At 41.5% G+C, this 19,875-nt stretch overlaps 1 protein-coding gene across 4 annotated transcripts; it reads left to right on the forward strand.

Annotated features, from left to right (window-relative positions):
- Positions 1–4,340: 4,340 nt before the first annotated feature.
- LOC118391450 (FYN-binding protein 1-like) lies at positions 4,341–18,027 on the forward strand. 4 transcript variants are annotated; one of them, XM_035782860.2, is made up of 17 exons: positions 4,351–4,557; positions 10,448–11,441; positions 13,450–13,576; positions 14,191–14,287; positions 14,396–14,439; positions 14,636–14,759; positions 14,900–15,062; positions 15,188–15,320; positions 15,485–15,504; positions 15,619–15,691; positions 16,537–16,577; positions 16,748–16,814; positions 16,948–17,035; positions 17,123–17,285; positions 17,391–17,424; positions 17,583–17,614; positions 17,794–18,027. In XM_035782860.2, exons 1-17 carry the CDS (start codon positions 4,555–4,557, stop codon positions 17,814–17,816), a joined length of 2,226 nt encoding a protein of 741 aa, XP_035638753.1. In that variant the 5' UTR covers positions 4,351–4,554; the 3' UTR covers positions 17,817–18,027. The 4 variants fall into 4 exon arrangements, 3 of the variants coding, with proteins under 3 accessions (XP_035638753.1, XP_035638754.1, XP_035638756.1); XM_035782861.2 differs by having other exon boundaries at positions 4,353–4,557; positions 10,451–11,441; XM_035782863.2 differs by lacking the exon at positions 4,351–4,557 and adding an exon at positions 4,896–5,015 and having other exon boundaries at positions 10,451–11,441.
- Positions 18,028–19,875: the final 1,848 nt, after the last annotated feature.

Below are 19,875 nucleotides of genomic sequence, written 5' to 3' on the forward strand. Positions count from 1 at the left end.
ACTACTTACCTAACCTACCCTCTCCTACCTTACCTGCCTGCCCACTACTTACCTAACCTACCCTCTTCTACCTTACCTGCCTGCCCACTACTTACCTAACCTACCCTCTCCTACCTTACCTGCCTGCCCACTACTTACCTAACCTACCCTCTCCTACCTTACCTGCCTGCCCACTACTTACCTAACCTACCCTCTCCTACCTTACCTGCCTGCCCACTACTTACCTAACCTACCCTCTCCTACCTTACCTGCCTGCCCACTACTTACCTAACCTACCCTCTCCTACCTTACGATTTCAATAATCAAAAACACACATACCTTAATAGCAGCGGCTACAAAGTATTTAACAATAACATTTCACTCTCACTCTCACTCTCACTCTCACTCTCACTCTCACTCTCACTCTCACTCTCACTAACCAAAATACAGGACATAAACCTCAGCTCTCTGTAGCAACAGAACACTCGCTTATATAGAAGGAGTCTGTAATGGGATACAGCTGTATCCACTGACGAGGGGGCGGGGTCAGCTCCAATTAGCAAAAAGGGCTGACCAATCAGCTGCTTGGGGGAATTTCAGGAAGCCATCCTGAAACACACACACACATACAAAAAAAAAACACAACACAGAAACTGGGGAACGTAACAGATTATATGGGGTTAATGAACAGCCCTCCAGCCCCTCCAGTATTCTGACTGCATCTTTTTCATCCAATAGGACAGTGAAAGTGATGAAATGTATGAAGATCTTGATGAAAGATGGTGAGAAAGATTCCCTCCAAGTTCTATTCAACTTTTTCTATTGTACCAATCTGTGAAATGTGCAACAGGCTTTAGACATAGAGACAGAGGACTCTATAGCGACTCTATAGCGCCCAAAAGCTGATGAGATGTCTGAGACAAGTCTATAGTTTTATATAAACACTGCCCTCTAGTGAGCATTAACACCACTGACACTTATTTATTATCAGGGGGGCAGTGGAATCAAAGGAGCAAGAGAAGAAGAGAGAGAGGGAGGAGACAAAGCGATAGGAGGTGGGAAAGACAGAACAAAAAGAATATGAGACAAAATAGACCAAAAGGTAATTCAAAATAAGTGTTCCCAAAAGCCTGCTGTTCAGTAGTTCCCCTAGATCTAGTTGTATTGTAGAATCCATCCGGTAGACTATAGAGAGAATAAAGTAGACCGATTTATGACCCTATGTCCGGATGACGTGTACATACCCAAATATCGGTATCCGGCCAGGACATCCTGTTCCTGTTGTCACGTGTTAGAGGGTGTGTTAATTTATATCTATATTGCATCTATACCTTTGGGGGTTGTGGCAGACGCATTATAAATAAGGCCCAGAACAACACATGCGGCCCCAGAACACTAAACAAGATTTTTTTAAATAAAACCCAGAACATTAAACAGAAAAGTATGTCTCCTAGGCCAATTCTCGGGGTGCTATGCATCTCTTGTCACGAACCCAATGATAAAAGCATTGAGGACGTTTTGTGTGAGGCCCCTGAATGTTTTAAATTAGTTTTGGATACGAGTGATGGACATATGTCTTACATATTCCAACCTGAGAATTCTACGGTTAAGATATTCACAGACAGCGGCCCCAAACACCTTTATCAGGCAAAACCCGGGAGTTTTTCTCCTGCGCTGCGGATGAGAGAATGGCTTAAGATAAGGCTAGCGCTCTGTCAAATTGAACAGGCCCTGAGCGGTACAACCCTGCAAGGATATGCAATGGAAGAACTTGTGTGCGGGCGCAGTGATTTGAAGGCCCTAAGAATCGCTTCAATAGCGTATAGCCCCGACTCTAAAGTGACAATTTTAGCATGTGAACAATTTGATAGTACAAATGCGACGAAGTCTGTCAATTCATATGTATTTTCCAAAGCCTGCAAGGATGTACACTTTTTTATGCCAGTGTTTAGCTTTAAATGGATTGATTACCCTATATACATAACCCCGATGAATAAGCTGGACAGTCTTTTCCAAAATCGTGAACAATTACGGCGCTGGCCGCGTCTATCCTTAAAACATACCCAGGATCTACATGCCAGACGTTTGATCTATCCCTGGAGTGAAAACTTACGGAGCCTTGACGGAGAGTGTGTGGGATATCCTGAGAGCAAGAGAGCATGTCTTGATGTGGGTGAATTGGAGACGGATGGGGGTCAGGGCTAACCGGCCCCTTTATCTGTAATAAATTAATAGTAAAAATGTTAAATTAATTATAACATGTTTTACACTGTATGTACTAAATATAATGAATTAAATAAATGGTTTTAAAGAGGTATCTCGCCTTTAACGAAGGGGCTCTGTCTTTTAGATCTATCATCATGCATGTCTCTGAGAAAAGTAATTTCGGAAAAGATGTCTGTGTGAGGGCATCTGCGTGCGAGTGTAGGTGTGTGTGTTTCAAAACAAAAGGGGGTGGGGGTGTGTGTTCAACAATGCCATGGCATTTGCACTCAAGGCTCTCTCTCTTTCTGTCAAGATATCTGGCTACCCTCAATCAAAAAGTGTGTGGGGTTGTGTTTGTGCGACTCTTCAAATGGGCACTTTCGATTCATTTACCACACAAGCCTTTCAAATACGTATTTATCTCATCCCCAAGGACGTGGGGGGCTAAAAAGTCAAACACCTCGGCAGAATATATATTTTCTAGACAACCTCCTACAGTTTAAAACATATGTTATTTGTAATCAGTGCATATACAAACGGCCTCCCACCCAGGTTCATACATTTATATCAGACACTCCCCAAAGCTGCGACCAATGATGTTGTAGGAAATCAAAAGGAAATACGGGCAGTCAATATGTCGAGACAACCACCTGTGGTTTTGGAGTCTCTAAACATTCAGAGGTCCTGCCACCCGAAAAAAAACGTCATCCCCGCTCTGTAAGATCATTACAGAACATCTCTCCTTTGAGCCAAGTCCGCGGAGTGAGGCTAGTGAAACAGATACTATCCCCTCTGTACGAATGGCCAAAAGCTTAACTCCAGACACCAGGCCAACAGCCCAGAACAGCTAAAAGATCATCCTTGTAATGAATTTCTTCTTCTTCCGAAGAGGAGAGGCGAAACGGATCAGAGGACCAATACGCGGCGTGGTAATTGTCCATGGTTCTTTTTAATACGTTAAGGTACACATGAACAACTGACTACAAAAAACAAGAAATGTGAAAACTCAAAACAGTCCTATCTGGTGCAAAGACAGAGACAGGAACAATCACCCACAAACACACAGTGAAACCCAGGCTACCTAAGTATGATTCTCAATCAGAGACAACTAATGACACCTGCCTCTGATTGAGAACCATACTAGGCCGAAACATAGAAATACCCAAATCATAGAAAAACAAACATAGACTGCCCACCCAACTCACGCCCTGACCATACTAACTAAATACAAAACACAGGAAATAAAGGTCAGAACGTGACATATATGTACACATGAAGACAATTGAAAGGGTGAAATGAGAAACGTCATTGTTTGCTAACTGATCGACTTTGATACCAAACTAATGGGGATTATAGATTGAATAACCATTCACTGTTTGTATTCTTTCATGATTTATGATAAATAGTTACGAGCCTAAATTACTTACGGATGATTACTATTGACTTATTAATGAACTGGATTGTTGACTTCCCTAATTATGTTAATCATGAATGATTGTTATGATATAATCTTTGGGATGAGGAATTTGAACGGATACATGTTATTTGTTTCATTAGTGATGCAGCACAGACTACTCAGTAAATATACCACTTTATGGTTAAAGGAATTCCTGCCTCAGTCTCATCCATTCCTCTGTCACCTGACACTTTGATTTAACACCTCACTGTCAGTCATCCTACCTGTCCAGCTACCCACACAGATTCCACTAATCCTTCAGATGGCTACTTTGAAGAATCTCAAATATAAAATATATTTTGATTTAACACTTTTTTGGTTACTACATGATTCCATATGTGTTTTTTCATAGTTTTGATGTCTTCACTATTATTCTACAATGTAGAAAATAGTAAAAATAAAGAAAAACCCTTGAATTAGTAGCTGTTCTAAAACTTTTGACTGGTAGTCCAGAGGAGGAGAGAGGCCGTATTTCACATGACAAACATTACAGTAGACATGTGACACTGGTGGTTCAGTGGAGATGGAAACAGCAGTGGGGCTGCTTGGAATAGGCAAATAAAGCAGATGAATAGAAAGTGATAAGGCTGCCGTACTTATGACTCAATAGGAGTCCCTCTGCAGAGAGGGGAAGTTGTTAAAAGCACACACACTGAGGTCACAATTGCTTACACACACACACACACACACACACACACACACACACACACACACACACACACACACACACACACACACACACACACACACACACACACACACACACACACACACACACACACACACACACACACACACACACACACACACACAGAGGAACTAATTCACATGCACAAACAAAGACTCTCCCTACCCAAGGACCACCAGCCCACGTACAGACTTGATAGATTCTCTGGGCGCTGACTGTTCCCACTATGGTGAGTACCAGACGTACAGTAAATGGTACTGTATCTTTATTAGCTACTGTATAACTAGCTTCATGTTTCAAGTTTTAAAGTTTATTTGCCACGTGCACAGGATACAACAGGTGTAAAACAGTACAGTAAACATGAGGCTGCTGAGGGGAGAACGGCTCATAATAATGGCCGGAATGGAGCAAATGGAATGTCATCAAACACCTGGAAACCATGTGTTTGCTGTATTTGATACCATGCCACTTATTCCACTCTAGTCATTACCATGAGCCCATTCTCCACAATTAAGGTGCCAACATCCTCCTGTGGTACAGTAATATTCTAACCTTGAGAGATCTTTCCAACAGTGCAATGATAATCATAACTTAGATAACATAGATAAAATGTTAAAAAGTCTGACTAAAAAACACACAAGAACTGCAATGAGAGTTAAAGAAACATGAGAATGCAAGTATATACAGGTCAGTGGGTTTATACATAAGAAGTGAATGGTAGTAGGATATACATGTAACAGGGCAGAACATTTCAGTTGGGAAAGCTTTACTGTTTGTTTACCGTCCTTGTTGTACAACGTAGTGTAGTGGCAGGTAGGAGCAGGAGTTTTGTAAATATATACTATTCTATTTTAATGTTCTTTGTTATACGGTGCCCTGTTTTCTTTGCACATTTTTCTTGGAAGTTTTATGAAAGCGCTATGAGACGGAGATTAGAAAAGTTTGTTGATGTCTTTTTGTTTTTTCTTATTAGAGTAGCTCTTAACCTCTGCATTATAGAAGTACTTGTTCAAAGCAGTTTTGCTTAACAGGGTTGTGGCAGTCTGGATTGTGTAATACAGCCTTTTCAACTTGAAACCTTTGGTTCCTCTTTGCTTTTACTCAATACATGTTATCCTTTATTGAGCTATAAGAACAACATCTAAGACACTGACCTCTCCTTAGCGTGTCAGGAGGTTAGTTATATTGTTGGAAAAATCATTAATACTAAGTAATCTTAATTACAACAGCCTACTTTTTTTTTGCTCAAGGCCATGTCATATCAAAATAATTCCCAGCTCACAGCCAACTCACAGCCAACTCATCTCATGTATCAAAAAAGTCCATGTGTTGCTGTAGAAACTCTGTTATTGGCTGTAATTTACTCCTGCTAGACATGCAGCACACTCTGGTGAGGTGACTATAGACAGAAGGATGCTGAAAGGACATTCTTTAATGTCTTTGTGACACATACAGTAGCCGTTAGACAAGTGAAACCCACTGTGTCTGTAAAGTCATAAACATGAAATAGCATTGTCACACAGTCTTTAGCACATCCATAACAGACACATTCCCCTTTAGATCTTTGTTTAATAATGATTAGCTTCCAAATGGCTACATTTGTAAGGGACATGAACTAGTTAGTGGCAAGAAAAAGTATGTGAACCTTTTGGAAATACCTGGATTTCTGCATAAAATGGTCATAAAATGTGATCTTCATCTTGGTCACAACAATAGACAAACACAGTCTGCTTAAACTAATAACAAACAATTATAGGTTTTCATGTCTTTATTGAACACACCGTGTAAACATTCACAGTACAGGGTGGGGAAAGTATGTGAACCTTTGGATTTAATAACTGGTTGCCCCTCCTTTGGCAACAATAACCTCAACCAAATGTTTTCTGTTGCGGATCAGACCTGCACAACGGTCAGGAGGAATTTTGGACCATTCCCCTTTACAAAACTGTTTCAGTTCAGCAATATTCTTGGGATGTCTGGTGTGAACTGCTCTCGTGAGGTCATGCCACAGCATCTCAAATAGGGTTGAGGTCAGGACTGGGCCACTCCAGAAGGCGTATTTTCTTCTGTTGAAGCCATTTTGTTGTTGATTTACTTCTGCGTTTTGGGTCGTTGTCCTGTTGCGTCACCCAACTTCTGTTGAGCGTCAATTGGCGGACAGATAAGCCTAACATTCTCCTGCAAAATGTCCTTAATAAACTTGGGAATTCATTTTTCCATCAATGATAGCAAGTTGTCCAGGCCCTGAGGCAGCAAAGCAGCCCCAAACCCTGATGCTCCCTCCTCCATACTTTACAGTTGGGATGATGTTTTGGTTTTGGTGTTGGTGTACTGAGCCTTTTTTTCTCCACACTGTGTTGTGTGTTCCTTCCAAACAACTCAACTGTAGTTTCATCTGTCCACAGAACATCCAGGTGCACTTTTGGGAACTTCAGACGTGCAGAAATGTTTTCTTTGGACAGCAGTGGCTTCTTCCGTGGTGTCCTCCCATGTTTTACATATCGTAGACTTGTCAACAGAGATGTTAGCATGTTCCAAATATTCTGTAAGTCTTTAGCTGACACTAGGATTCTTCTTAACCTCATTGAGCATTCTGCACTCTACTCTTGCAGTCATCTTCGCAGGACAGCCACTCATAGGGAGAATAGCAACAGTGCTGAACTTTCTCCATTTATAGACAATTTGTCTTACTGTGGACTGATGAATATCAAGGCTTTTAGAGATACTTTTGTAACCTTTTCCAGCTTTATGCAAGTCAACCATTCTTAGGTCTTCTGAGATCTCTTTTGCTCAAGGCATGGTTCACATCAGGCAATGCTTCTTGTGAATAGTAAACTCAAATCTTGTGAGTTTTTTATAGGGCAAGGCAGCTCTAACCAACATCTCCAATCTCGTCTCATTGATTGAACCTCCAGGTTAGCTGACTCCTGGCTCCAATTAGCTTTTGGAGAAGTCATTAGCCTAGGGTTTGACATATTTCTTCCAACCTACACTGTGAATGCTTAAATGATGTATTCAATATAGACAAGAAAAATACAATAATGTGTGTTATTAGTTTAAGCACAACATTTTTGTCTATTGTTGTGACTTAGATGAGGAGCAGATCAAATTTGATGACCAATTGTTGGGGATGAATCAGAATAGTTGGGTAACATAGATAAGATGTTTTATTTTCATTATATGCTTGTCAGTTACTTCTCATTTAGAATGTATCTTGTTGTAATATAGTGGTGGCCATTTGCAGTTATCCTTTCTCTGTCCTGGGTTCAGTTACTTGGGCCGCAGAGAGGGAAGAGGTCAAGCTTGTCTTCATATGTAAACATATCTTTTAAACCATGTGAAGGGATGATTGAGGGGGAACCAATTATCTCTTAGCTCCACAATGTCTGTGTGCCAGTCACTGTGTCTCTGAGATCTTGTCCAGGAGGGGTGTGTTTAATATATGCTAGTGGATAAGGTTTTGTTTTTGGTCCTGAGTGGTACCAAGAGCGAGATAAGAACATAGTTTAGGAGACAAAGCTGAACGATAATTTATAGCCAATGCTGTCTGGCTATGTGTGTCTTTGCTATAAAGGATCTCAGTTGCAATGTGTAAGGACTCTCAGAGAATTCATTTATAGACACTGAATTGATCTGAGAGTCACAGGGTTGTGATGGAGCTCATAATAATTAAAGATGGACTTTATGATAACTCTGACTTGTGTGGTGGTTTGGGTCTCATGATTTGATAAATACAGGATATTTCCACTACACAATTTATCCAGAAATCCAGATAATTCCAAAGGGTTCACATATGTTCACATAAGGCGGTGGCCCGTTCCTGTAGGTTCATGCTCTACAACATCCGCAGAGTACGACCCTGCCTCACACAGGAAGCGGCGCAGGTCCTAATCCAGGCACTTGTCATCTCCCGTCTGGATTACTGCAACTCGCTGTTGGCTGGGCTCCCTGCCTGTGCCATTAAACCCCTACAACTCATCCAGAACGCCGCAGCCCGTCTGGTGTTCAACCATCCTAAGTTCTCTCACGTCACCCCGCTCCTCCGCTCTCTCCACTGGCTTCCAGTTGAAGCTCGCATCCGCTACAAGACCATGGTGCTTGCCTACGGAGCTGTGAGGGGAACGGCACCTCAGTACCTCCAGGCTCTGATCAGGCCCTACACCCAAACAAGGGCACTGCGTTCATCCACCTCTGGCCTGCTCGCCTCCCTACCACTGAGGAAGTACAGTTCCCGCTCAGCCCAGTCAAAACTGTTCGCTGCTCTGGCTCCCCAATGGTGGAACAAACTCCCTCACGACGCCAGGACAGAGGAGTCAATCACCACCTTCCGGAGACACCTGAAACCCCACCTCTTTAAGAAATACCTAGGATAGGATAAAGTAATCCTTCTCACCCCCCTTAAAAGATTTAGATGCACTATTTTAAAGTGGCTGTTCCACTGGATGTCATAAGGTGAATGCACCAATTTGTAAGTCGCTCTGGGTAAGAGCGTCTGCTAAATGACTTAAATGTAATGTAAATGTAATATGTTTTCTTGCCACTGTAAGTGGATTCCAGCTGAAGTGGATTCCGTGTCGTTTCTGGGGGGAAACTACGGAGTTGAGCAATAGTCATGCATGCTCACCAATGAGGCAAAAGGTGTTTAGCTAATAAAAAGTGTTTAGCTAATGATTGAACATGTCACGTGCATTGACTGCTTTAAGCAGAACCAGTGGGAATGATATTCAGATACCTAATAAGTAATCTCCCTCTGTGGCTGTGTTACAAGTTGTTGCTCTTTATATGACATGATACAATTTACAATACATTGTGAAACAAGTGTTAACATGTTTCATTAATTGATTAGTTGATGCCACTTCTTATGGACACTTCTGGCCTCCTAGCTGTCTCAATTGTCTGTCCAAGTTCAACAACAGCACAGCGTGTTCCTCCCTGGCCAGGGGGCCGTCAGCCTTGTGCAATAGGAATGTCTGTCCTCCGGACTTATCAGCACTTCCTCATGATAGGTTGCTCTATCTCAATTCAAACAAACCTCATTAACGTGAGGTGTGGTGCTACAAGAGGAAAGCCATCCACCACTTATCCCTTATTGTCAACAACATGGAGCATATAGTAGTCTTTTACTGCAGCTATCACTAGAGCAGCTTATAACAGATGCATGTTCAAAACCTCACACAGACAGAACACAAATAAACTGATTTTTTGTCATTTGCATCTTGAGCATGGAAATACAGGATTAACAAGAGACTACAGCTACAACAACAATGTAGTCGGACACAGAAGTTAAAGAACTCTTTCACCATAGAGTGGTAATCTGGTTATTTGGGCCTTCTTAGGTCATCGTAATTATATTTTTAACAACCAGCCATTCAATATATTGTTTTTGTCAAATAGTAAGTAGCAGAACCATTATCGTTAGACCTCCTATATTGACTATGAAAAACAAAGCAAAGCATGGGTTAATCAAGTAATGTGAGCACAAAACACTGATGTGTCCACTTCCTGTTTAGCACCATGACTTTGTTGCATTTCCTGTGTGATCTGTCACACACTGGGTCCTGAGGGTCTAAGTGCTCTTAGTACCTCAAGACACGAAGAGGTAAGTGAATCATTGTTGGCTTACTTCAGTGAGATTGAAGTGGCTAAAAAGACCAACATGGTGCAAACACAGTATAGTTTACTCAGGGTTCGGTCGTAAGGCTTAGAATCCTTTTTAGAGTCCGTCCTTTGAGTTTCATCAATCTGAGCTGTAAAATCATAGAGCAACCTTTCTCTTAGATGTTGTGATTGGTTTGGAATGAGTAGCTGTACGTGTGGAAGTTGGAGTAATTTCTAAATGTCAGTTATTGAACAATTGTTACAACCTCCAGCTTTCTCCCCCCTGGGTCCCACCCCTTTCTCTCCATTTTTCTCCCTCTCTAGCTCCCTCGTTAAATGTGTCTGTGTTTGTATAGTAGAGACATTTTCAATGGTGGTTAATGAATCAATAATGCAATATTGATGTGAATGACATTAAATGTTTCCGTCTTCCTCAAATTCATATTTATTAAGGGAAACTCCTGAGAGTGTATACATTAAGCACACTTCCTCCTCAGTAGTCTTTCTCTGTTTCCTGCCAGCAGGACAACAAGTCTGATGTGAAGGCCATCATGGCTCGCTTCAACACGGGGGGAAATGCTACAGAGGGTATCTCCTCAGAACATCCAAAAGCTACAGTGCACCCCACCCTGTCCTCAGGACCCCACATCCAGCCTAAGAAACCTGCCCTGGAGACCAGCCTTTCAGGCAGCGCAGCCTCCACCACGCCCAAACCCAACTTCCTCAAGAGCACCATCTCCACCAAGAACGCTCCAGAAGTCAGGGACTTTCCCAAAATCAAAGTGATCCCTAGTAAGTTTGGAAACGCCCAAGAGGACAGCAAACCCTCCTTTGTCAAACAGTACCCCTTTAAACTCAAACCACCTGGCCCAGAGATATCCCAGGATGCTGAGGTCAAAAGCCCTTTGCCCAAACTCCCTCTCCAGAAGCCCTCTCTGAGCTTGACCTCGTCTGACATCAAGTCTTCCTTTCCCAAACCTCCCCTGGGTGTGGCCAAACCCTCCTGGGTCAAAGACAGCAGCCCCAAACCTGACGATAGTGGGGGTACCTCGAACTCCATCCCACCCAAAATATCCCCTTCCAAAAAAAACATCATCTCCATTGCAAAGATGAGTCTACAGACAGAGGATAGTGTGGATGGAGCAGTGGATTCTACAACCAAACCACTGGGAGCAGCTTCTATCCTCAAACCCTCCAACTTCAGGACTACACAGAACGTGTTCAATAGAGGAGATACCCTATCTGAGAATGGGGTAAAGGAAATAACCAAACTTCCCCTCACTTCCAGCGACTCTTGTCTTCCTATACCTACAGCCAGTAAGAAACCCAGCTTCATTAAGAAGCCCCTGGGTCCCACCCCCCCAGTCGTGGGGGTGAGCAACAGTAGCCCGTCCCCCCCCCAATTGAACCCCATGCCCAATTTCCTGGCAATAGGGACTGCGCCAGCCAAACCCAACCGGCCTCCTAGGGTGACCTTGGATAAGTTCAAGAAGGGCACAGAGGCTAGGACCGATGGTAAGTGTTCTATCTCAAACGTAACTAATAAGTTACATACTGCCAAATCCATCAATAGTGAAGATGCTTCTGCTGTGGTTTTCTAAACATGCTGCAGTTGTTCAGACTTTCCGTCTTGCATCCAGACCAGAGGGGTTTATGTGGTTGTATGCTCCACTGATCAGAACCCCCAGAGACGGGTAGTAGAGGACACGCAGACACACACACACACGCAGGAAGGCAACTTGCATGTACACACACGCGCACACACACACGCAGGCAGGCAACTTGCATGTACACACGCGCACACACACACACACACACACACACACACACACACACACACAGGCAGGCAACTTGCATGCACACACGCATACGCACACACGCACATGCATGCACACCGTAGAGTACACACTCACTCACACACTCAACTGCATCATAGGTCTTCATCACAAACCACAAGACCAAATCTGACAACTGAGAGACAGATTAGAGCTGTTGAATTTGCTTTACAGCACAGTGCGTTGCTTTATATAAGCCCTGTTACATAAAGAATAAGTGAAGTTAAACACACAGCTGTGCTGTAATTTAATGTCAAAATGTAAAACCAAAGATGCAGAAATGAATGCTTCCCCTAAATAAGTTCCCTCTAGTTTCTCTTTTTTCTTCCTCCTTTCTACAGCTGATGTTTACACCCTAACTGGGAAGTTCGTCTTTAAACTGGCACATATTCAAGTGAAAGGTTTCTGGTTTGGATCCACATGGGGATATGGTTTTGACTAAAGACAGATTTCAGCATGGTTTGCATGCATTGCTGTTAGTCAGCAGAGAGAAGAATCCAATGTGAATTCCACACTCCCCCTGGTGAGAATGTAGGCCAAAGCTGTTACAGACACTATTTATCGATTTGAGTAATGATTGTTGCCTACATGCAGGTTGAAAATCAACATATTCAGTAACCAGGTATCCAAGAGTACAAGGGTCATCTCAAACTCTGCTATTCTCCCTTTCAACTACAGAATAACATCCACAGAAGAAGCAGGACTGATGCTTTATTCAAATAAAATTACATTTTATTTGTCACATACAGACAGTAGCGTTTCTAGCTTGCATAGATCCCTGGGCGAATGGATGGATGCCCCCCCCCCCCAAAAAAGCACCATTCTGCACTAACTGCAATATTTATTCAGACATTTGAAACAACACAAATAAATATTGAGAACATTTAAAACGATATCAATGTAAAAACATATACAAAAATAAATATCCAAAATAGATAAATATCCAAAATAAGTAACAAAGACCAATTGAAACAAATTTGTGTTGATTTGGCACTCGAGCATCAATACATTACCATCCCCCAACACTGTCAACCAAGAGTCAAGACTAAACTAATTCACCTTGGTGGTGTGCAGACTGGTTTTATATTATTCTTAACGATTTCACACAAACCAGAAAGAAATGCATCAATTTGTCGGTGAAACTATATATTCACAGTATTATGAATGAATTGTGGTTTATTTGGTAGCATTTTGTAGTGTGACTGATTTTACTAATTGCATTAGTACTGTACAAAGTTAGAGGTGCGCAATTTGATAGATTCCTCCGCTCCCCCTAGCTCAGGCTTCCAGTGGGGAGACCTGAGGTAAACCTACCCCCACCCCCCTCCCCATCTCGTACTTGTGAGTGGGAGACCTTCCCAGGCAGTAGCCTGCCTAGCTCACAAACTAGTATCAGTGCGCCCACTCCGGCAAGGTTAATTGACCAAAAAGTCCCACACGGTGACATGATATATGATCGATAGAAAACCAATCGCGCAAATGTCACCATTCCGCCCTGGGTGGCTGCCCATGTCACCTATGCCTAAATCAGCCACTGCATACACATGTTTAGCAGATGTTATTGTGGGTGTAGCAAAATATTCAATCACTATATACAGCTGATTTGAAAATAAACATGTTCATGCAATTTCCTTCTTCAATGTATGCGTGAGGAGGTCATCTAAAGGCCTGTATTGTCTCCCTTGAAGGTCCTGCTGGGTTAAAGAAGGGATCTGTTCCCCCAAACCCTGCCTCTCACCCCAGTAACCATATGGCCCCATCCCTGCCCTCTCACCCCATGGCCCCTAGCCTGCCCCCGCGACCACCAGAAGCCATGTGAGTACCGGACTCTGATAATCAGAGTGGAGTCATATGAAAACCGGACGATATTAGAAAATACCACTACTGGCATTGAAGTACATCGCAGGAGGCTGCTGAGGGGTGGACGGCTCATAGTAATGGCCAGAACAGAGCTAATGGAATGGAATCAAACCTATGGAAGCCATGTTTGATGTATTTGATACCATTCCACACCAGCCCTTACCATGAGCCCGTCCTCCCCAATTAAGTTGTCACCAACCTCCTGTGAAGTACATACATAATTAAAGTGCACTGTAGACAGACACTGCAAAAAGCCTGTAGACAGACACTGCAATTGCTTCAGAGCATAGAAACAGCACACCTTCCCTTTCACAAATCCCAGTTTTTTTGTTTAGATCCTAATGTTCATTATTTCCTTCAGTAACTTTCAAATTAGAATCCCACTTGGCACACAGTGGTTGAATCAATGTTGTTTCCACATCATTTCAATGAAATTACAATGAATCAACATGGAATCGACGTTGAACTGACGTCTATGCCCAGTGGCATACTTGTCCACTGACCTTATTTCCATTGTGATGTGGTGGGTCATTTTGGCCAGTTGACTGACTTTGTGTCTCTGCTTCCAGAATCCAACCTGACCCAGATGAGAACTATGATGATGTGGGGTTAATGAACAATCCTCCACCCCCTCCCTCTGGAGGACATCCTAGTCAAATGACTAAGGTGAATTTTTTTCCTAATTCCTCATTTGTCCAATTTAGGCCTATGTATTTGATGAAATACCACCATACAGGCCTACAGTATTCTGACTGCATCTTTTTCATCCAACAGGACAGTGAAAGTGATGAAATGTATGAAGATCTTGACAAAAGATGGTGAGAAAGATTCCCTGCAAGTTCTATTCAACTTTTTCTATTGTACCAATCTGTGAAATTGGAAACCGGTTTTAGACATAGACAGAGGACTCTATAACGCCCAAAAGCTGATGAGATGTCTGAGACAAGTCTATAGTTTTATATAAACACTGCCTTCTAGTGAGCATTAACACCACTGACACTTATTTATAATCAGGGGGGCAGTGGAATCAAAGGAGCAGGAGAAGATGAGAGAGAGGGAGGAGAAAAAGCGACAGGTGGAAAGGAAAGAACAGAAAGAACGTGAGAGGAAAGAACAAGAGGCCAAAAATAAATTCAAAGTAAGTGTTTGCAAAAGCCTGTTGTTCGGTAGTTCCCCTCGATCTTGCTGTATTGTAGAGTCCATCCAGTATACTATTTATGAAGTGAATGTGTTTACTCTCCATCTTCTATCATGTATTTATGTTTCCTTTTGTGGCAGTTGACTGGTCCACTACTGAAGGTCATCCACAGGGTCCAGGCCAGAGTGGACAGTAAAGGGAGTAAGACGGACCTGGGGCTGAAGCAGGGAGAGTCTATTGACATCATGCGTGTTTTGGACAACCCAGAAGGACGCTGGCTAGGGAGGTCACAGGACGGCTCCTGTAAGTGACAGCCGTCTCCTCCTCCTCCTTCTCCTCCTCGCTCCTATTCCAGGTTACTTTTCTCCCTCACATCCTTTTGACTGTTCTTCATGTGCAAGACTAACATGTGCTCTGTATATTTGCAGATGGCTATGTGAAGACTGAGTCTGTTGAGATTGACTTTGACATCCTGAAGCGTCAGGGTGTGTCTATATCCAGTCATATGGAGCACGAACCGGAGGTATACGATGATGTGGCCTTTCAGAATGACCCCAGCAGGTAAAATGGCTCTCGATCCTGCTGACACTGTAAAAAACATTTGAGACAAATAACCATTGGAAAGACATGAATATCTTATTATTGTAATGCACTGCATGAATTTCTTTCCGTCTTTTGATTGTGTAATTATGTGACCCAATGGAATGATGTCCTCCTCATTCCAGTGGGATTAAAAGTGCAGGAAGTAAGTTTCAAATGACCAAAACGTAATATTGAAACTGAACAACACAATATGGCAATGTGGTCACAAATTACTTTAGTTAAATCTAGATTACATTTTTATCTTGGTCATTCCTAGTGGTTCTTCCTTCCCCTCCTGATGAGGATAGTGACATATATGATGATCTTGACGATTCAAGCTTCGACGTCAGGTGAGAATATCTTTTTGCACTATGATGGTGTAGATTCATTGGTGTGCATTCATCTGTGAGTGTATGTTTTCTATGCATGTGTCTGTGTAAGTATGTGAATAAGTATGTATGTGCAGCCCTAGCCCCTCAGACTCCAGATCCCCTCCTAAACCTCGCTCTTGGATGTTTATTAAGGGCTTCGACCAGTGGAGGAAAAGCCCAGGCAGCAAAATTGAGTAATACCATAAGATGGATCAGGAAATACACTGTAATTACCTCCTATCCCGATAACCCCAAATATCAAAGCACCAATCAGGAGGGACTGAAGCGATTCATTACCTCACTACTGAATAATTTAATGAAATCATACTTACATCATCAGTGCTTGACTTGGACTGAAATAGGTGCTAGTACTCATGTTGGGTCCCGGTACCATTAATATTTAGGTGCAGGAGCTCCACAATACAATTGAGCTAATATTCTATAAGAGGAACAGGAGCTCAAGCAGTAGAAAGTTTGGGGTAACGGTACTCTGGTGAGCTCCTGCCCAAGTCAAACACTGTAAATCATTAAATAAATACTTATTTTACATCCTTTAATGAATGAACAACCTTCCCCATTTCTGTCTATAAATCTACTGTAGATGCACTCACTTACAATGTTCTATGTACAGGTGTGAAAAAAATAACTAAACTCTAATCATAGTTCCATTGGTTGTGATTTGTTGACCTGTTTTTGTTTTATTATTGCTAGATTCTCTGTATTGATTTGTGTCCTTTTGCTTACAATGAACCCACAACAATAAAATCAACTTGCACCAGACATAACATGGACTAATATTTTAATTCTGTTTTTGTCATTTTCAGAGTATCCCCACCTTCCCAGTTTGACCAGACAGGAAATACTGGTAACTTAATATGATTAATATGCAGAGTGACTATGTGTGTTCTGTGTCGGTGGCATTACAACAACTGAAGAATAGAATTTTGAAAGTACTGTTAACTTCCCTTCCGTTTCAATGTGTTCTTGATGTTATTTCTCTGTATCTTTTGTTGTTCTAAAAATAATCTTCTGAAGTCAGTGATTCAGATATTTATGATGATGTTGACACCACTAACTTCCATCTGCCTCCACCTATTAGCAGGTAATGACAGAGAGGGTATTTTTTTTTACCCGTGTTTAAACAAAGTCGCTGTAATTACATAAGAATGTCCTTATCATCCACTGGGAAGCATTTTGATAATGTCCCGTTTTTCTCTCTTCAATCTCCCACTAAGTAAAACCAAGGGTAAGGCTGAGGACAAAGATCCTAAAAAGCTAAAGAAACTTGAAAAGGAAGAGAAGGAATTCAGAAAGAAGTTCAAGGTAATTTGGCTATCACAATTTAAGTTTATAATTGTACATTTCTTGTACATTCATTCGACCCTCAAACCTGACCTCTCATTCCTATAGTATGATGGGAAAATCCAGGTACTCTATCAGGTGACCATCGTTTCCACCTTGGCCAATAAGAAGTGGAGCAGTAAAGATCTGTTGTTGAGACCTGGGGAGACTCTGGATGTCATCGTTAAGCCTGTAGACAACAAACTCATCTGCAGAAACGAGGAGGGCAAGTGTGAGTAACAATGAATCCTCAGTGTGATACATAGGCGTTCTGCAATAAAACAAATCTGCAAGGGAACTAACTTCAATGATCTCTCCCCATCTCTCTCTCCTTCAGTCGGCTACGTCTTGACCAGCCATATTGTAGTAGAGTAAGTACAACACAAAAACAGATAATACAAAATCACATCTATAAATACACATAATATACTGTATAGTATGTAATTAACAGTTTACTAAACTGCAGAGAAAAATGCTTGGATATGAAATACCCAGAATTTGATACCAATCATCTGTTTTGCTTTTACAGAGATGCTGATATCTATGATGACATTAGTGATGGTATGTTTCAGACCTGACATGCAATGGCATTTAATAATGAATATCATAATAAATCAGAAGATCAAGCGATCAACGCTATCAATTTTATTCTTGCAATATGGTGCTGATGTGTTTTTCTTGTCTGAGAATTATTTTTCAAATGTCAGTCATCTCTAGTAATAGCTGTCATTTCTTTGCAGGTTGCATCTATGACAACGACTGAACACTGTCTACAAAGTGATGTGATATTTGTATTTTGGGGGTTTCTTGTTTATATCAAAAACCCTTATCTAATTTACTGTGATTTTTTTGAGGTGAAGTGATTTTCATTCAAGAACAACACAGTCCACAGACACTTCCTCCCTTTACGAATAACTGTGACTTTGCATTGAATAGGCATAAATGACATACAATGTTACGTTTTTATATTGAAAGTGTATTTCAATGCTTATATTCTGTATTCAACAAGAGATATTACAATTCTGATTGAAAACAAAGGTGCAATGATGATGATAGATTTATCAAAAAAAATATTAACAATTTGATGCCAAATATAGCATGTCTGATCAGTTGTCATATGGTTGGCTGGTTCTCACCTGACAGGTGAGTTATGTCATATTGTAGACCTACTGAAAGTAAGAGTCCATTAGTGATGTGCAGTTCGCAAACGATTTGTTCTTTTTTAACTACTCTTTTTACTGACTCGAGAATCATAATTAGTTTGACTGAGTGACTTGTTCATTTTAGTTCTTTGCTAGACCTGCTTGTGCTGGCAGCAATGTATCCTACCACTGTATCCTACCACAGAGATAATAATAGAGGCCCACAGTGGAGGCGTCATGATACCCAGCAGTCAAACAGAGAAATGGTTCCTATCGCTTCTCCACCAGTAATTTTTCCCATAGGGAATTGTAGAAACACTTAAAATAAGGGTGTGACATTTTGATAACCATGTAAATCTCTAACAAGGTGACTTTCATCAATATATTTGGCTCCATTTACTCAGATTCAAAAATGATCATTAACATCAAAGTAGGCATCATGCAAGACTACAAAACCCTCTTGCACGTCATCTTTAACTGACACCTTTGCTAACAGGTATTGATTCAATTTAAAACCTGCACAAGACAGTTCACAGAATTGTCAATTCAAAGAAATGTAGCCTATTTATTTATTACTACATTTAGCTAACATTAGATAGATCATCCAGAGATTCTTACCTTTGTCTCGAGTCGGCAGTCTCGTCCAGATCATAATGGCATTTGTAGTTCTTTATAATAGCTACATGAACATCTACTTAGCATTTCATTTTGGGGGGTAAATACAGGTGAAAATATTGAGAGATTGACATGGTTATCAAAACATCACGCCAGGGTAAGCCTACAAGCCTAAGTGTTTATAAAATCCCATATGGGAAAAACGAATGGAGGAAATGGTTCCAATTTGTTTTCCTCCATTCGTTTTTCCCATATGAGATTTTATAAACACTTAAATTGCACCTTCTTCTTCTATGATATCATGGCCGTACGGAAACAATCGTTTAAGTGCATGCCGCCACCTACTGTGCTGGAATGCACGATCAATCATGATCTGCCCAAATCTGTACTACCATGAAAATACAATTCAAAACCAAATTAAATCCCTACTAACTTCTAGCAACCCCCCTCAACCCCACTATTCTTGATCTGTATCATACTGAAACACTCCACCCTTAGGATTGTTCAGTATGTCAACAACCATTTGTAACATATGCTGTCTCCACAACAACCTTCAACCTGGCATTTCTGCTTTCCACAACCTGAGTCGTATTGATAACCTTATCAATAACAGCTATGAAGTCAACTTCATTCATTATCAAAGTGTCCTTTGACACTGCACATTCATGAGCACAAGATTTCTGAACAGGCCTCCAAACCATGCCAGGACCAGCAGAAGCACCAGACCAGACAGTAGGTCCACTTACTACAGGTACATCCATGTAAGCTCCATCAGTCTGCACTGTAGTTCCACCAACCTGTTTTAAGGCCTCTGCATATGATACATCATGACTGATCTTATATCTATGAGCCTCTCTCTGTAGCTAACATCCACCAAATGCTGCACTGTGTTCTCCCTCACAATTACAGCACTTAACCATCACATTGCTTCCACATTCACCATAATCATGTGCCCCTCCACACTTGGCACATATTTTCTTTCCTTTACACTGAGCAGCTACATGTCCCTTTCTTTGGCATTTAAAACACTGCAGTGCATATGGGACAAATTCTCTGACATTGACA

Source organism: Oncorhynchus keta, chromosome 12 (genome assembly GCF_023373465.1).
Source record: "Oncorhynchus keta strain PuntledgeMale-10-30-2019 chromosome 12, Oket_V2, whole genome shotgun sequence".
Lineage (NCBI taxonomy): Eukaryota > Metazoa > Chordata > Actinopteri > Salmoniformes > Salmonidae > Oncorhynchus > Oncorhynchus keta.

Coding starts and splice junctions, on each gene's coding strand:
- LOC118391450 (XM_035782860.2), top strand. Junction 15,063..15,187: donor GAGGTCACAGGACGGCTCCT/GTAAGTGACAGC, acceptor GTATATTTGCAG/ATGGCTATGTGAAGACTGAG. Junction 17,425..17,582: donor ACCAGCCATATTGTAGTAGA/GTAAGTACAACA, acceptor TTGCTTTTACAG/AGATGCTGATATCTATGATG.